The 18,263-nt window shown below is 46.7% G+C and overlaps 1 protein-coding gene across 7 annotated transcripts in view; it reads right to left on the bottom strand.

Annotated features, from left to right (window-relative positions):
• The window catches only part of LOC121831601 (E3 ubiquitin-protein ligase RNF213-like), a 112,894-nt gene that overhangs the window by 87,164 nt on the left and 7,467 nt on the right, over positions 1-18,263 (bottom strand). For 4 of the 7 annotated variants that reach the window (XM_076543882.1, XM_076543884.1, XM_076543886.1 and 1 more), the window contains exons 3-4: positions 7,501-7,655; positions 2,056-2,175 (exon numbers count right to left, since the gene is read on the bottom strand). In XM_076543882.1, the coding sequence (XP_076399997.1) occupies positions 2,056-2,175; positions 7,501-7,655 (275 nt within the window). The remainder of the gene's footprint in view (positions 1-2,055; positions 2,176-7,500; positions 7,656-18,263) is intronic. The other 3 variants (XM_076543885.1, XM_076543887.1, XM_076543888.1) reach the window with 1 other exon arrangement.

Genomic DNA, 18,263 nt, shown 5'->3' with positions numbered 1-18,263 from the left:
ATCCTGGATATCTATATCCCTCCATGACTGAATCAGACCTTCCCCGCTTGGGTCCTGTTGGCCCCAGATGTTGTTGGAACCATTTGTGGAGATGTCTCAACTCCAGATCTTCCATTCCAAAGTTGGATGAGGGACATAAAAGGACTACAGGTCTGGGCTGGAGAGGTGGCTCAGCAGTTAAGAGCACTGCCTGCTCTTCCAGACAACCCGAGTTCAACTCCCAGAACCTACATGGCAACTCACAACTGTCTGTAACTCCAGTTCCAGGGGATCTGACACTCTCATACAGACATACTTGCAGGCAAACACCAATGCATATACAGTAAGAATAAATCAGAAGATGACAGCGACAAAGTAGAATACGAGCGAGCTAGGTGGGGTCTTTGGGTCATGCTCGAATAGAACTTTGCTTCTAGTGAGCAGGAAGTCATGAAGACAAGACCTACCTTTGACTGTAAGACCCGTGAGGCTAGCCTAAGAGACAAGACCATGTCCCAGCTTCTGTTTTTCCACTCAGCACTGACCCCGCCCGCCTTCTCCGCTCTGGCACCTTCCCAGCCCTTCCTCTGAGCAAACTGTCACCACCTGAGCTTGTCCCTGGCTGGACTCCTGGCCAAGCCACAGGGTGCACACCTGATCAACCTTTTAAAGATTGCTTTCCTCATCTGTACAGAGGCCAGATCCTGTGAGATGAGCCCAGATACTAAAGAGGTTACAGAAGTGTCTGAAGGTGGGTCAGCCGCCACCTAGTGGTGTCCCTGAGACAAATGTCAGCCCGAGGTGTGCCAGGTGCTCGGGACACAGGGAGCAGTGTTTGGTCATCTGACCAAACACTGCTCCCTGCAGGCACCACTGATAGCCTCCACATGCTGAGTGAAACCAGAGAAGACAAGATGCTGTCTCAGTCCTGTCCACGTCTCAAGTCTGAGTGCGGACACAGTGGCAGCTAGGCTGGCTTTAGGAGACCCGAGTTCCCATCCAGCTCATGACAAGCTAGCCAGGTGACCCTAGATGGTTTACTAACCCACCATGTGTCTCAGTTTGCCCACTTGTTAAGTGGAGACAGATGTCCCTATCTCAGAGGTCATCATAAAGGTGAACTGATAGAACAGAGCAGGTCTAGAGTTGTAGAGGACACAAACAAGGTGGCATCATGTGGCTATGACCAGTTACCATCAATGGGGAGCTCTTGGAGGCTCTCTGCAGGTACTACAGCAAAGCGTGTGTGTCCACTGTCCCCTCCCCACCTCCCTGCTCCCACACCCCCTGGCTCTCAGCCATGTGGTGCAAGGAGCGGGGCTCTGCTCTCGATTTGGAATGAGTGCTTGTGGGTTATGAGCTCACAACACTGGTTCCCATTGCATGGTATGGTGCTCCATTTAGGCTCAGGCTCCCAAGCCCATCACAGCTCATGAGGTTTGAAGTTTTTTTTTTTCCTTCTGTAGAGGCCAGCAGAAGCAGTATCCTCTCACCTGCTGAAGGGTGCATGGCAGATGGGTGGCTGTGGAAACCATGACAGGGGGATAGGTCCAGATGGCTAAACACAAATATTGGGAGACTAGGAGGCATCCAACACCAGGGAGTCAGAGAAGAGAGCGCCATCCAGGCTCCCTTCGTCTCAGCGCCTGGCTCAAGTCTCACTTCAAGATTTACCAGTGATGTGAGTAACCACATCCCTTCAACCAGTTCCAGCTGGCTACACAGTGGCTTGCAACCGCAAGATCTCCAGTGGCTCAAATGGTCAAACCTCACATTAGGTTGTCTCCTTACCTAAGTCACTGTTCTGCGGATGACACACACGTGGTACAGGAGGCCCTCGTGGCATCCGGTCCCTGACCTTCAGACACCTTTGGTTAGAACTGGCCCTCCCAATCCCAAGACCAAACCACGACCCTGCCTGGTCAACACCCCCAGTCTTGGCAATCCCACACTGAGTCCGCACTGCCACACCCAGGTGTGGCTCAGCTCACCAGACACTCGGAGTGTGGTGGTGACTCAGGAGCACAAAGTCTGGGGGAGGAGGGCAGTGAGTGCGCAACTGTGTTCTCAAGCTACCTGCTCAGTGTCCAACCCAGCTGTTTCCTTCTTCTTCCGCTTGCTGGGAGGGCACTGAGCACCTTCTGGGCCACCAGCTGTGTCCTCTGAAGCATCTACAAAAACCTCTGGGTCCACTTCCTGTTGAGACACGACCCGATTCACACAGGGGAGGGTTATATCCTGCTCTGCTCCTGCAAGATCCTCAGGAGCCTCCATCTCTGTAAAGGCCCAGGAGGGCCATCTCCTAACAGGGAACAGGCCCAGCTCTCCAGCACCTTTGAGAGTCTTGGGCCAATGGCAGAAGGTGTAGGGACCCTGAGGAAGGGCTCTGTGGGTGTTCAAGTCTGCCATGGTGCACTGATGGGCAGGTACTCCAAGGTCCAGTACAAGCAAGCTTGGGCATGGTCCCAAGGGCTTTCCTCTGCTTCAGGTGGAATACTTCAGGGACACTAGATGGAGTACAGTCACCAAAGAGCTAAGGCGGGTGGGCAGCCAGAATCTGGCCTTTCAGCAGACACACAGACCCCAGACCTCCCCCCAGCCAGCAGCCCCACCACCTCACATCGAGCAGCCTAGAAAGAAGGGCCAGTAGGGCTCTTCCACACAACGCACCTGGCCACCACGAGGCCTCTCCTTCTCTTCCTGCAAGACGTACAAACCCACTAGCCTGAGAGGAAGCAGAAAACCAGCAAAGAGCACCCTGTTAGTTAGCATGGAGAAGCTACTGCAGAAAAGACAGAGTGGAAGCAGGTCACTTCATGCCACCCACTGGCTCCACTAGCCACGAAGGTTCCCCTACCCCCAGCATGGAAAAATCAATGGTGCTGGGGTGGCTGCCCAGTAGCTCCCAGTTTTGGTTTCTGAGGCCATCTCTCCTGACACCTGCCTGGATGCCGAGTGTGACGCATCACACTGCCCTCACAGCCACTCTTTGAAATGCACTTGAACGTGAAGGACCACAGGTGGTTGGAGCACGCAAAAGGCCCCACAAGCCACTCACCAGGTGACGCCATTAGCATTCACGTACATACTTTCTACCCAGTTCATGCGTTTCAGGCATTTGTGTTAGTATTTTTTTTTTTAAAGACTTGTTTCTTTCTTTCTTTCTTTTTTTTTTTTTTTTGGTTTTTTGAGACAGGGTTTCTCTGTGTAGCTTTGCGTCTTTCCTGGAACCCACTTGGTAGCCCAGGCTGGCCTCGAACTCACAGAGATCTGCCTGGCTCTGCCTCCCCAGTGCTGGGATTAAAGGTGTGCGCCACCACTGCCTGGCTTTGTTTTTGTTTTTAATTGTGTGTATGGGGGATAAGTGCAGGTGCCTGCAGAGGCCAGAAGAGGGCGTCAGATCCCCTGGAGCAGGAGTTACAGGTGGTTGTGAGCTGCAGGATGTAGGAAATGCACGGGTCCTCTGGAAGAACAGCAAGTGCTCTTAATTGCCAAGCAGATTCTTCTCTCCAACCCCTCCATTTTAAAGTGACCAATTCCATGATATTCTGCAGTCACGGTGTTGGTGGTCACCACCTCTAACAGGTTCCTGTTCTCATCACCCCAAAGGTGCAACTCCTACCAGACCATGCCTCTCCCCTTACCCAGACACGGGCAACACTAATCCCTCTTCCTGAGGATGTGCCTACTTCCTAGTTCGTGTACCTGGAATCCTGCAGTCGGGTGTTGCTACATAAACACTGTTTTATTGTTGTGGTCTGTACTAGCCAGGCACTTGCCCTAGGCTGCACCTCCAGCCTGGGTATCTTTCTAGAACAGCTTCATTGTTCTCTCATTTTGGATATCCCATCCTACTGTCTTTGGGACTCCATGCTTTCTGGCTAGAAACTAAGGATCCCTCACATGTGGCAGGTTGCTCATGGACTGCTTCAACCTTCCCCGTGAGTCTGGTTTTTGTTGGTTTGGTTATAATGTGTCCTAAAGTGGATGGCTCTTTGTTCGTCATATTGAGCATGTGTTGAGTTTCTTGGATGAGTGGACTGATTTTGAAATTTTAATTTATTATGACTATTGTTATTATTACTATTATTTTATATGTACAAGTATTTTTACTGCATGTATGTATTTGCACTACACATATGCCTTGTACGCATGGAGGCCAGAAGAGGGTGTCCCTAGAACTGAAGTTACAAACAGTTGTGAGCTACCATGTGCGTGCTGGGATTCCAACCTGGGTCATCTGGAAGAGCTGCAAGTGATTTAAGGGCTGAGCCATCTCTCCAGCCACCAGACTGATTTGTTTGTTTTGTTTTGTTTTTTTGAGACAAGGTTTCACTTTGTAACTCTAGCTGTCCTAGAACTTGCCCTGTAGACTAGGCTAGCCTCAAACTCAGAGATCTGCCTGCCTCTGCCTCTCAGGTGCTGAAATGGAAGGTGTGCCGCCACACACCACTTAAGATTGAGTTTTTGGAGCAAGGGGAACACTCCTCCACTGCTGGTGGGAGTGCAAACTTGTACAGCCACTTTGGAAATCAGTATGGCAGTTTCTCAGAAAATTGGGACTCGATCTACCACAAGACCCAGATATACCAATCCTGGTCATAGACCCAAAGGGTACTCAATAATACCACAAGAACACTTGCTCAACTAGGTTCATTCATAGCAGTGTTATTTGTAGGAACCAGAACTTGGACACAAACTAGATGCCCCTCAACTGAAGAATGGATTTTAAAAAAAAAAAAAAAATGTGGTACGTTTACACAATGGAGTATTACTCAGAGGTTAAAAAAAAAATGACAAATCATGAAATTTGTAGGCACATGGATGGAACTAGAAAAAAAAAATCATCCTAAGTGAGGTAACCCAGACCCAGAAAGACAAACATGATAGGTACTCACTTATAAGTGGATACTACATGTAAAGTAAAGGATAACCAGGCTACAACCCACAGCCCAAGAGAGACTAGGTAACAAGGAGGACCCTAAGAGGGACACATGGATTTCCCTGGAAAGAGGAAATAAATGAGATCTCCTGTGTAAACTGGGGAAGGGGGGGGCTGGAAGGGAGGGGATGTTGGGGGGGGTGGAACATAAGGGATCATCGGGTTGGTTGAGTTGGGGCTGGGACTGAGGGTGAGAATAATGAAAGAGATATCTTGATAGAGGGAGCCATTTTGGGACTAGGGAGAAACCTGGTGCCAGGGAAACTCTCAGGAATCCACAAGGATGTGACCCCAGCTAAGACCTAGCAACAGTGGAGAGGGTGCCTGAACCTGACTTCTCCTGTAATCAGATTGGTGACCACCCTAATTGTCAACAGAGAGTCTTCATCTAGTAACTGATGGAAGCAGATGCAGAGATCTACAGCCAAGCACTGGGCTGAGCTCCAGGAGTCCAGTTGACAAGGAGGAGGAGGGATTGTATGAGCAAGGCGGGGTGTGGGTGTGTGTGGGTGTGTGTGTATGTGAAGATCATGACGGGGAACTGGGTGGTAGTGGCGCATATCTTTAATCCCAGCACTTGGGAGGTAAGAAGCAGGCAGATCTCTATGAGTTCAAGGCCAGCCTGGTCTACAGAGTGAGTTCCAGGACGGGCTCCAATGCTACACAGAGAAACCTTGTCTTGAAAAATAAATAAAAGTAAAAATCTTTTAAAAAAGATCATGATGGGGAAACCCACAGAAACAACTGACCCAAGTTCATGGGAGATCAGGGACGCTAGACCAACAGCTAGGGACCGACCTAGGCCCTTTACATGTGAACAACAGCTGTGTAGCTTGGTCTGTCTGTGGAGCCCCTAACAGTGGAATCAGGACCTATCCCTGGCACATGAGCTGGCTATTCGGAACCTATTCCCCATGCAGGGATGCCTTGCCCACCCTTGATGAGGGGAGGGGGAGCTTGGGATTGCCTCAGTGTGATATGACATGCTTTATGATTCCCATGGGAAGCCTGTCCCTTTCTGAAGGGAGAAGTGGATGGGGGAGGGGGTACACGAGAGGTGGGGGAGGGAACAGGAAGAGAGGAGGGAGGGGAAACTTGTTGGTATGTAAAATAAATGAAAAGTTTTAATAAATAAAATATTGAGGGGCCGGGTGGTGGTGGTGCACGCCTTTAATCCCAGCACTCGGGATGCAGAGGCAGGCGGATCTCTGTGAGTTCGAGGCCAGCCTGGGCTACCAAGTGAGTTCCAGGAAAGGCGCAAAGCTACACAGAGAAACCCTGTCTCGAAAAACCAAAATATATATATATTGAGGGGCTGGGGAGATGGCTTAGCGGTTGGGAGCACTGGCTGCTCTTTCAGAGGTCCTGGTTTCAATTCCCAGCACCCACATGGCCGCTCAGAGCTGTGTGTAACCTCAGGTTCAGGGGATCTGATACCCTCACAAGGTCATAAAATAGGCAAAACATTAGTGCTGGGAATTGAACTCAGGACCTCTGGAAGAGCAGTCGGTGCTCTTAATTTCTGAGCCACCTCTCCAGCCCTGATTTTATTTTTTATATAAAGTCTTATGCTGTGGAATAATCCTTCTGTACACTGTGAATGTGTATTACTCTCATTGGTTAATAAAGAAGCTGGTTGGCCTATAGCAAGGCAGGATAAAGTTAGGCAGGACAATCAAACAGGATGCTAGGATGAAGAAGGATGGAGTCAGGGAGTCACCAGCCAGATGTACAAAAAGCCACATGCCTCAGGGCAGAACATAGATTAATAGAGATGGGCTAAGTTGTAAGAGGTGGTTAGTAACAAGCCTGAGCTATTGACTGAGCATTTACAATTTTAATATTAAGCCTCTGAGAGTGCCTGTGGGACAGGAAAACTGCCTACAGTCTTACTCTGTTACTGTGTACCTGGGGCTGACCTGTACTCACCATCCCATCTCTTCCCAAACACTGGAATGAAGGCATATTCACCACACCCAGCTGCTAATGGACCTGTGGTTGGGAGACTTTGGAGACAGGCTGAGACAGAGTCTCATTGTAGCCCAGGCTGACCTCAAACTTATTATTGTAGGCAAGGCTGGCCTTGAACTCTCCATCTTCTGGCCTCTACCTCCTGAGAGCCGAGATCACAGGTAGACACCACCGCTACACCCATGCCATAGTTTTCCCAGGCCACACTTCATGTGTGCTTGTCATACCACAGCTTTTTAGTTATTTTGAGACGTTTTCTGATGACAGGTACACAGCCTTTGGTTTGGACTTTTTCCTTCTAGAAGATCACATCACTTCTTCTGAGTCTATTTACACCCTCTAGGTCCTAGAGTCTAGAGTTTACTTCTGTGCTGTATCCTCTGTCCTCTGATAAGACCAGAACTCACCCCAGGCATGGTGGTGCACACCTTGAGAGGCAGAGGCAGACAGATCTTCTCTGTGAGTCCCAGGACAGCCAGGGCTGCACAGAGAAACCCTGACTCTGTTGTGACTGAGGGCCGACCAACCCCAGGACCCAGTGAGATCACATCAGGAGACTTCCTGAGGCGGAGCAGAGTGGGCAGGAGCAGCAGGTGTGACTCACTCACCATTTGGGTGGTCCAGGAGGCATCAGACTCGGACTCCTCTGGGTTGTCCAGTTCCTTGCTGGAGCCTGGGACCCTCTCCTCTTTCAGCACTTCCCCGGGCTCAGCCCTTTCCTCTGAGGTTGATGCCACCAAGAAGGCGTTGTTGTTCTCAGAATCTGCTGGGGCAGATGAAGGTAGGATCACACCAGGGAAGAGCAGCAAGTTCCGGGAAGGGCAAACAGGACCCTTCGCGCCCACCAATATCCGCTGAGAGGTCAGCTTCTCCGAGGCTGTGTGCTGTTTCTGCTCCCAGACTTCCAGGGCAGGACCAGGGATTGCAGAACCACGGGGACAAACACAACTTGATGGCCTGAACGCCCACCCACCCACAACATCTACGCCACTGGATTCCCCAGTGCATGCAGGATGCCCACAGCATGATTTGTGCCCCTTTCCCTCACCAAAACCACCCAACCTTTCTTGAGGTGGGCACCCTAGTCCAAGCACCCTTTAAGTCCAATAGCAGCTTGGGGTCCCTGCTTTGCCTATCTTGTTGGGTGACACTCAGAAGCATCAGCACAACTAATCAGACCACCTACAAATGCCCAAGGAACCATGAGAGTCCAGCCATCACGAGACCTGTGGGTAAACAAGGGTCTGCTTGATCGGTGATTTATCTCTAACTGCATTCCCTCAACAGCTGCAAGCTGCAGGACAAACCTAAAACAGTCTCCACCTCAACGACAGAGCTGTGGTGAACAAGGAGGACTCCCACTGGCTCCCCCAACACCCCACACACAGATTAGGCAGCTTTAAAGTCCCCAAGTCCAACTACACCAACTGCTCAGCCCTCGGTGCCTTCTCTCCTCAAATGAGTCTCATCTTCCCATGTCGTCCGTACCCTGACTTGCTCTGCTTGACTCTCTGCTGTGGTAGAGGTCAAGGATGGCTGCACCTAAATATGGCTCCAGAAGCAACCTCTGAGGGGTCCTCAGGCCAGCAATACCCTGCCACATGTCTCAGTTCTGGTGACCTGCAGATACACACCTATCCAGAGCTGTGTCCCACACACTCACCTCAAACGTGAGTCTGAATTTTACCCATAAGAGGTCTGTTTTCAAACTTGCCGTCTCGACCTCAGGCTCTCCCACACACTCCACACTGCCTGGGACCTTCTCTTAGCCTGGTTTCCCAACTGCTCCCGAAGGCCCCATGCCTCTGGGGACGCACTTCCTGTTCTGGCACTTCCTCCCTGAGTCCCTACCAATCTCCTCCTAACACTGTCTGCTCACGGCCATGTCCATGCAGGTTCTGGAAGGCAGGGAGGGACACATGGTTCCCATGGGAGCCCCCAGTGCCTGGACACAGGAGGCATCCGGGGTCTGTTGTGTAAGGATGCTGCCTAACAGGCTCATGCCCAAATCATCTAAATGGCCAGGTGAGAGAACGCTTCTTCCAGGCCAGCCAGGAAAAACAATCCTCTAAATGTACATACACACATGAATATGTACATATAACAGGTCTTTCTTTGGACCGACAACTCCCAAATAATTAATGACACAGAGACTTCTTTTTTTTTTTTTTTTTTTTTGGTTTTTCGAGACAGGGTTTCTCTGTGTAGCTTTGCTCCTTTCCTGAAACTCATTCTGTAGTCCAGACTGGACTTGAACTCACAGAGATCTGCCTGCCTCTGCCTCCCAAGTGCTGGGATTAAAGGAGTGCGCCACCACCACCCAGTGACTTCTTATTAAGTATGAAAGCTTAGTCTTAGCTTAGGCTTATTCCCAACTAGCTCTTAAAACTTTTATTAACCCATTTATATTAATCTACATTGTGCTATGTGGTTCATTACCTCTCCTCAGTACCATACTTTTCGTTTGTTTGTTTGTTTGTTTGTTTGTCAAGACAGGGCTTCTCTGTGTAGCCCTGGCTGTCCTGGATCTCACTCTGTAGACCAGGCTGGCCTCAACTCACGGAGATCCACCTGGCTCTGCCTCCCGTGTGCTGGGATTAAAGGCATGCGCCACCACCAACTGGCCTCAGTACCCATACTTCTAATTTCCTCTGTGACTTTCCCAAAGTTCCTATCTTTCCCTGGGAGACCTGCCTATCCTCACCTGCCTAGCTATTGACCATTCAGCTCTTTATTAAACCAATCAGAAGATGCCTTAGGCAGGTGAGGTAAAACCGAGACACATCTCCACACAGTGTACAAAAAGATTATCCTAACATCTCCCCCTTTCAGTCCAATAAAAGGCTCTTTCTCTAACATGTACATGCATACACACATGCACAGACATATACATGTACACATACTTTTACAAGACACACATACAGAAGTGCACACATACAAGTAAAGGGGAAAAGCTGGAGAGAGTGCAGTATACACAGTAGCTTCTACTTTTTCACAGCTGCTGTTTCATAATAAATGGGATTGTGAGCTTTCTCTGTCCCACAGCTCCAGATGAAGGTGCCCTGGCTAGTCTGACCTAGCCAAAGCCTGGCATTTCTCTAGCCTAAGAGACAAAGGATCAGCCGGGCGTTGGTGGCGCACGCCTTTAATCCCAGCACTCGGGAGGCAGAGCCAGGCGGATCTCTGTGAGTTCGAGGCCAGCCTGGGCTACCAAGTGAGCTCCAGGAAAGGCACAAAGCTACAAAGGGAAACCCTGTCTCGAAAAACCAAAAAAAAAAAAAAAAAAAGAGACAAAGGATCAATAGGCAAGCACATGGACGGGCTAAGGCCTCCTACTTCTGAGAGGCCAGCAGATCCAGCTGTAAAGCTACCTGCCCCATCATCCAGCAGCCTGAGAGAAAGCTGCTGATAAGAAATGAGCAAGAAACCCTGTGAGGCGTTTACCCTCCACCCCCTAGTTCCCCAGAGTTTTCTTGAGTACGATCAGCAGGAAATATTAGATAGAAGGATTTATTGCGGAGAATATCGCGGAGATAAACAGATAGAAAATAAAGGATAGCCTCGAGAGGGCCTGGAACCTATTCCAACGGGCCCGGACTGTCTCTGGCCCAGGGTTTTTATAGAGACGCCAAGGGGTGGAGCAAAAGACCTCCTCCCCCAGCACAGCCAAGTGCAGACAGACCATCTCAGACACCTGCACTCAGGCCCATGGTCCTGATCATCCTCTATTCGGACCTGCTGGGTAAAGCCACGAGGAACCTGAGAACGGGCTCCCACAGGTCCCCCCTTCTTAATATATAAAAAAATAACTATTAATGGCTTACAACAATCTTCATAGCTGTTACACCTCCCTGTATGGGAGTAGAGGATGATATAAATGGCATTTCTCTTTTGAATTAGGTCCAAGGTGACCACAGCAGTCTTAGCTGCCTCAAGCCCTTTCTAAACCAAAAACTCTTAAGGCGATTACAAACTTAAAGAATCCCTTAGCTTCATCATTACCATTAACAGGTTAAGATAAATATTGCTATACATAGTCACAATTCTCCCAATCTTACAACTCAAAGCAAACTCTTAACAGAACCATTTGAATTAGCATATATGGTGCTATATATAGTTAACAATTTTCTCCGTCTTACAACTTTAACTCAGTCATTTGAATTTTCTTAACAGAACATAGGAAAAACTTCCATGTATTCACATCAAACTTAAACATTTCCTCAACTCCACAAAACCGGGGTGCATTAATATCAATAGGTTTCTGCGAACATAATTCAATCTAATAGCTCCTCCTTTTCTTTATAATTTTTAAACAAAAGCTCAAACCTAGTTAGAGGAACCCAAACTTATACAATTCCTGCAAACCCATACTGAAAAGCAATATTTTCAATCTAACCATTAACACTTTGAAAACTTTTAGCAAAACATCCAAAAGCAGTTTCTTGATAAAACTCTTTACACACTTTAAAAGTAGTCTCTTAGTATACCCCATTTGCATTTCTTACTAACAAAACATGACATTAATCCACTCAAACAACAATTTAAATTAAATAGACTAAGGAATATTAACTCTCCCTTTTCTTTATAATTTTAAGCAAAATCTCAAGCCTAGTTAGAAAACCCAAACTTTTCTGTTTAAACAGTTTCATTTGTAACACAGAACCAGTTCCATAAGTAATTCCATTTTTACATAAACAGTTCCACAAAACAATTCATGAATCACCAGTAAATAAAACATATATGCATACACAAAATTGCATCTTGATTCTAAGTAGAAATACATTTCTTCACTTAAACAGTTCCATTTTTAACCCAATTCCAGAAAACCGTTCCTAGGTCATTACTATAAGTAAGCTCAAAATTGTCCCATTGCAATGAAATCTCTATTGTTCATTTCATTTAAGTACCAAAATTCAAATGATAAATATTGGTACTAGCCTTCCAAATTTGAAGAAATCCATAACCAAAATCTGTAATTTTATCTCATTTTAAGTTCAAAAAGTTCAAACAAGAAATAAATTCTGGTATCAGGCTTTCACTTCCAAATATGAAGAGACGTTTTACAACCAAAACTTTTTGCAGTTAACAATTTTAGTTCAAACAAGCGTCTCTGCAACTTTTGTTCTCACAGACAGACCTTTTTAGTATAGTAATATTTTAAACTGTACCGTTTTTGCTGTTAGCTCAGGTTTTTCTGTGTCGCGTCGATTTTCCACGGATCTCAGCTGCGGATGCCTTGTGCTGGTTCTGGCATCCGCCATTCTTAGCTTCTTAGCGGCTTCTGGAGCTTTTGAAACCATTCAGACTGCCTACTTTGCAGTCTACTAGGACACTATCTCCTGTGTCTCAGGTGTTTTCACCATATACATTAAGAATAGACTCACACTTAACATTTACACTTTACAAACCCACATAACATGTGCTTAAGCATAAACTCACTCAACATTTACACACTTTTACAAACTCACATATAACATATTAACATCTACTTATTTATACTTTAAGGAAACTATAGAACTACTTTAGCAAATATATTTCTTATTAATTCTTATATACTTATATTCATTCCATCTTATTTCTTATTTAAACTTACATTTACAACTAGCATCTTACAAGCTTATTACTACATGTCTTAAGACTACCTTAGATACTTCTTACAAGCTTATATTCTTAAAGGAACTCTATAGATCTATTTTACAAACTTATATAGGCTACCATTAGCATATATCTAACTTAGCAAACACCTAAAGATTTCTTAACACAGATCTAACAAGACAGCATTTTTACAAACTCACATATCTTATTTTCGTCTTTCTACTTCCTACTCTTAATTATTATCACCATCTCTATTAGAAAGATTCTCTTAACTAGACAGGAAGTACGTACATCATTTCTAAAGTTTAGAGTTTATAGTCAGCTTTGTTATAAAGCACTGGGATTTAGTGAGTGTTGTCATTATAGAATTGTGATACTTGTTGCTAGGGGACTGTAACATTCTTGGGACGAAGCCACACTCCAAAGTTGCCAGTTCTCTCAGCCGTTCCGGACCGGCAGAGATGCACTGTCAGCGGTAGACAGTTCTTAACTAGAGGCTGTCCCTTCACCCAAATTCATAATAGTTCCCCTAAGTACTTCAATTCAGACAAACATTTCTATTACAGCAGCACTTTTGGTTTGTTCTACGGAAAAACTTCACTTCACGCTGAGGGTGAAATTACCGTATTTAGCTTCTGTAAAGCTCTTCGCCAATACTGCACAGCTATTAGGTGATATAAGGTATTTTTCTAAAGGAGCTAGTAAAGCCAAAAGCTGCACAGCTCTGAACTCTTATTTCCTCACTGTTTGCATTAACCAGTGACAAAACCTCAGAAATACTAATCGAGCCACTTTCATTTTGGTTCCTTTATAGGAATGTCATTGGATCTGACCTTTCTTAGTCCCACGCTCCTTTCCAGATGCTCCAGTAACCACTGAGCTTCATTCTCCTCTTGTGAAAAAACACAGACATGTCCTCAACCCCCTATTAAAACAGGATCCGGGCCGGGCGGTGGTGGTGCACGCCTTTAATCCCAGCACTCGGGAGGCAGAGGCAGGCGGATCTCTGTGAGTTCGAGGCCAGCCTGGGCTACCAAGTGAGTCCCAGGAAAGGCGCAAAGCTACACAGAGAAACCCTGTCTCGAAAAATCAAAAAAACAAAAAAACAAAACAAAAAAACCAGGATCCGGACCCTTCCAAATCCCAAGCAGGGATCTTTCCATTTCACTTGAGTTTCAGGATTTAGTATTTTCACTTCGTTAGCTTTAACTCCTGATGTTATTAGCAGCGGTGATATTTAGCACTGATTTCTTATAAGGAACTTTCAGGTGAAGCAACTCTTTTGTAAGACAGCTAGATTTTCTGAAGTTTGTTTCCCATCTATAAAGCAGTCATTTATTTTTTGAATGCCTGTTTCCTTGTCTCCTTATTAGATTTGCAAAGGAATTACTCATTGCAGGCTGTTAGTTCAAGGCAAAGAACTTTTTAAATTTCAATATAAGTTTCTTCATATCTAAGACAAAGTTCAGTCTATAAACTGCTTTCCCTTGTTTTAAGGATTTTTAAATGGCTTGTTTGCTCTTAAAGATAGCTTTTGTCATCCAACTACCGTAAACATTTGCACAGCTATTAGGGTAAATAAGGCATTTTACCAACGGAGCCCCAAACCGCGAAGCACCTAGTTCCGTATCCTTTCAATCTCTCATTGGAACTGATACTTAAACTTAGACGACTTTCCTACTCATTCTTTTAAAAGCTGTATTTTAAGTTTACCATGAACGTATTTTCGAGCTGACAAAAGTGTTTCAGGGCAATGTCGCCATCTTTAGCGGAAAAACTACCTTTCCCAGAATGCATTTCCCTTATATCAGTCCATAATAATATCAGTCCCTTATATCAGTCATTTCCCATAGTTCTTTTGGGGTCTGAGAGTCAACGGGTTCTCTTTTACTAGACTTGCCTTTGCAACGGGAGATTTGAACAAGCATTTTACATTTTCAATTACGGCACATTGGGAGGTTTCTGGTCTCTCAGCTGGCTTCAACAGGTGTCTCTCCTTCATCAGACACTGGCCCCCAAATCAGAACTGCACCTGCCTCCTTAGCCGGCATTGAGGCTGGCATTTCCGATAGCAACTTTCCTCGGGGCTTGTGCTTGCCTTAGCCAGTCAATGAAAAACAAGATCATGTACAACAGCTTTTCCATAGCTCCTTCAGAGAGATTTTCTCCCACTGATTTTATTCTCATTTTGCTTGTTCCTTCCTTCCCCAGATGCAGAGCTTCAGCTATCTGTTTGCGGCTCTGTACCTCTGCTAGCTGCCTTTGGAGGTAGGGGCTTTTTTTCTCCCCCTGAATCTGCCTCAAACTCTAACAGCTTTGTCAGGTCATACATTTTCTGGGGAGGAATCTGTCCCCTCTGTTTCTTCAGAGTCTTTCTCCCTGACAGTATCCAGTTTGGTCTCAGTTTATCCCCTCTACCCCAGAAACAGTTTCCGACACTACAGTGGCGGCTTTCCCTGCTACTGAAGGTAGGGGCTTTTTGTCCGTTTGTTTTCGGGGTCTGTGTGGTTTGCGTACAGACTGAAAATCTAACAAGGGAGGTTTTTGCCATTTCTAAACTCCCATTAGGACAGGTGTTTTGCCTCATCAGGCCTTCACCTGACCCAGTCCCCCAGTGGGTTGCATTTGCTTGTCTGGGTGCTCAAGGACAGAGCTTATGCCAGAGGCAATCACCCCTCAGGGATACACTCCGTCATCTCAGGAAGTCAGTTGAAATAAAGCTTTCTCAAAGAGGTGCTTTCTCTGACAGAAAAGAAAGCTTTACTCCTGGATAGTTCTGCTCTGCCCTGCCTGGACTCTTTCCCCAGACAGCATTCTGACTCAGCAGTACAACTGCTTCAGACACAGTTCAGCTTTACTGTTTTCCCAGAAAGGTCCTTACTCTGATAGGAAAGCTTTTCTCAGATTTCTTTTTGTAGCTGTGGACCTATCAACCCGGGACTTGTAGGAAAGTGGACAACTGTGCCGTTCCCACCGGCTTTAGCTTTGTTCATTAGTAATCTTCCCCTGGGTCCTGCACCTTCCTGCCTCAGCTCTGTGCTCCAGGAAGTTTACAACTGCAGGAACCCTAGTATCCCAGAAATGCACTCCAACTCAGAGATGCTGGCCAGTTGCCCCTGGGTTTTTGGTCAGAAGCGAGGATACAGTGCTAACGGAGTTTGCATTGCTTCAGGGGATCTTTGCATTAAGACGATTAGGAGCACCTTTTCATTCTGAAATGCTCAGACAAAACCCTTGATGCCTCAGCTTGGCTGTAACTGAAAAGCCTGGTTTTCTCAGGCTAAGTTTCCTGCCCTTGGGGGCTCTCTATAGCTCTTCACCCTTGCTCTCCCCAAGCGTTTCCCTCAGGGTACTCTGACCCACTGTCTTTTACTAGCTTGAAGAGACAAAGCTTAGAAGAGGTTTTTAGAAACTTGTTCCAGCCTCCTGCATTGCAGGGAGGATTGTTAAAGCTTGAAAGAACTTAGAGAGGTTTCACTGTCTTAAATTTGTTTTTTTCTCTCAGGTGGTCCCCATCCTTCTGAGAGAGAAAGTTAAAGGCTTTAGTTTTTAAGTTTAAGAGAGCTTTTGAGAAAGATTAAGGCTTTTTAGAGAGATTTTCCCCCAAAATTTTCCAAGAAAAGCTTTATAGTTTAAGAGAAAGATTCCCCCCGCCAGGAGAGAGACCAACTTTTCCCAAAACTTCCCAACTTTAAACTTTTTGGCTTTTTACACCCCCATGTTTGCCTCAGGGAGAAAACACTTTCTCCTGCCACTTGGATTTAGCATTTCAGCTGTCCCCAGGTCAAAAGCTTCCATAGGAAACTTTTTCTTCCCCATAAGCTCAGAGAAGAGCTTTTTTACTACCCGTAAAGCCCAAAGAAAGATTTTTTCCCCAGATTGCATTCTTAGCCCCCAAAGTTAGAAAATTGAAGAGTTTTTCTGTCTAGTTGCCTTATTTTTTTCTACACCATCTTACACTTGTAAGTTTTTCCTAAACTATATTACTACCCTATACCTTATACTTATCACAGATAGAAATTGAGAAAGGGACAGAAGATAGAAAATTTTGACAGAAGAGAATTTCACTGCAGCATCGGACATCCTTCCAGTCCACTTTCCTTTTCTCTCGAGGATAAAACCCCTGCCTCCCAAAAATATATATAAGATATATATTTTTTTTTCATAACACCGGCATGCCTTTCCACTGGCAGGGCTGACTCAGCACTTTCACCAAAAACTCTGTAATAAAATTATTATTTTCCTTTATCTTTAGTCCCTATTACTTTGTCTTTAGTCCCTGTTCATTTGTCTTTAGTCCCCCCTTTTTTTGTTCCCCCTTTTTTTCTTTAGTCCCCTTTTTTTTTCTTTTTTCTTTAGTCTCTGTTCATGGCGCCATTCTGTGGGGCGTTTACCCACCACCCCCACAGTTCCCCAGAGTTTTCTTGAGTACGATCAGCAGGAAATATTAGATAGAAGGATTTATTGCGGAGAATATCGCGGAGATAAACAGATAGAAAATAAAGGATAGCCTCGAGAGGGCCTGGAACCTATTCCAACGGGCCCGGACTGTCTCTGGCCCAGGGTTTTTATAGAGACGCCAAGGGGTGGAGCAAAAGACCTCTTCCCCCAGCACAGCCAAGTGCAGACCATCTCAGACACCTGCACTCAGGCCCGTGGTCCTGATCATCCTCTATTCGGACCTGCTGGGTAAAGCCACGAGGAACCCGAGAACGGGCTCCTACAAAACCCTACACCCGAACCCCCAGACCAGAACCTGGCCCCTTCTGCCCTACATCGGAACCCCCAGACCAGAACCTGGCCTCCTTCTACTGAGCAAGGGACAGGACAAGGACTATGAACACCAATGAGGAACCAAGAGGCCAGCCTTTAAAGTAAAACTCAGACAGTTCAAAGCCAAGGAGGCACAAGGAACCTTCAACCCCAAAGATGCTAGGCTTCCCTGATCCAGGGAAAGGACCAGAGTGGTGCACAGTCATTTCCACCACCCAGCACACACACACACACACACACACACACACACACACACACACACCGCCCAGCTGTAAATTCTTCACTGAAGAAGGCATGGAAGGTGCACAAGGACATGAGCTTTGCAGCCAGCGTCTGTCTCCAGGGGGCTGGAGAAGCTGTTGAGGCGATGTGGGCACTCCACTTGGGGGACAATGGCAGGTGGGCAGAAGAACCCAGGCCCAGGGCTACTGAGACAGCCCCAGTGCTGTGCATTAATTACGCTGCCTTCTTCTGAACCTGCCAGTTCAGAATTCAGAGTGTGACAGGGCCCAGGCCAGAGCACAGGGAGGGGACTTGATGGCTTTAGGTGTCCTCCTGGGAGGAAGGGCCATTTGGCAACACCGCCTGTCTCTCTGTGACAACTGGAAGGCTAGGAGCTGGATTCAGAAATAGCAGCAAAAACCTGGCCAGCACAGAGCAGGGAGCCTGGGGGAGTACCTTTTCTAGAACACTACCTCTTCATAGTTGCCAAACTGGAGGTACTGACAAACTAGGGAACTTGCCCAGGTCCCTCACAGCACCAGGAGAAGCAGGGTGGGACTGCAGGCAATGCCCGGGTCCCTCACAGCACCAGGAGAAGCAGATTTGGACCGCAGACACTGCCCGGGTCCCTCACAGCACCAGAAGCAGGGTGGGACCACAGACACTGCCCTCCTACTTCCCACAAGCTTCAGAGGTTGGGGAAGGGGGACAGGTGCTCCAGGCTATAGAGACAAAAAGGCAAAACCAAAAGCAAGTTCTATCCCCTGTGACTACCAGGCAA

The sequence above is a fragment of the Peromyscus maniculatus genome, chromosome 8 (assembly GCF_049852395.1).
Source record: "Peromyscus maniculatus bairdii isolate BWxNUB_F1_BW_parent chromosome 8, HU_Pman_BW_mat_3.1, whole genome shotgun sequence".
Lineage (NCBI taxonomy): Eukaryota > Metazoa > Chordata > Mammalia > Rodentia > Cricetidae > Peromyscus > Peromyscus maniculatus.
Note: the sequence above shows the minus strand (reverse complement) of the source record. Positions and strands in the feature narration are given on the sequence as shown.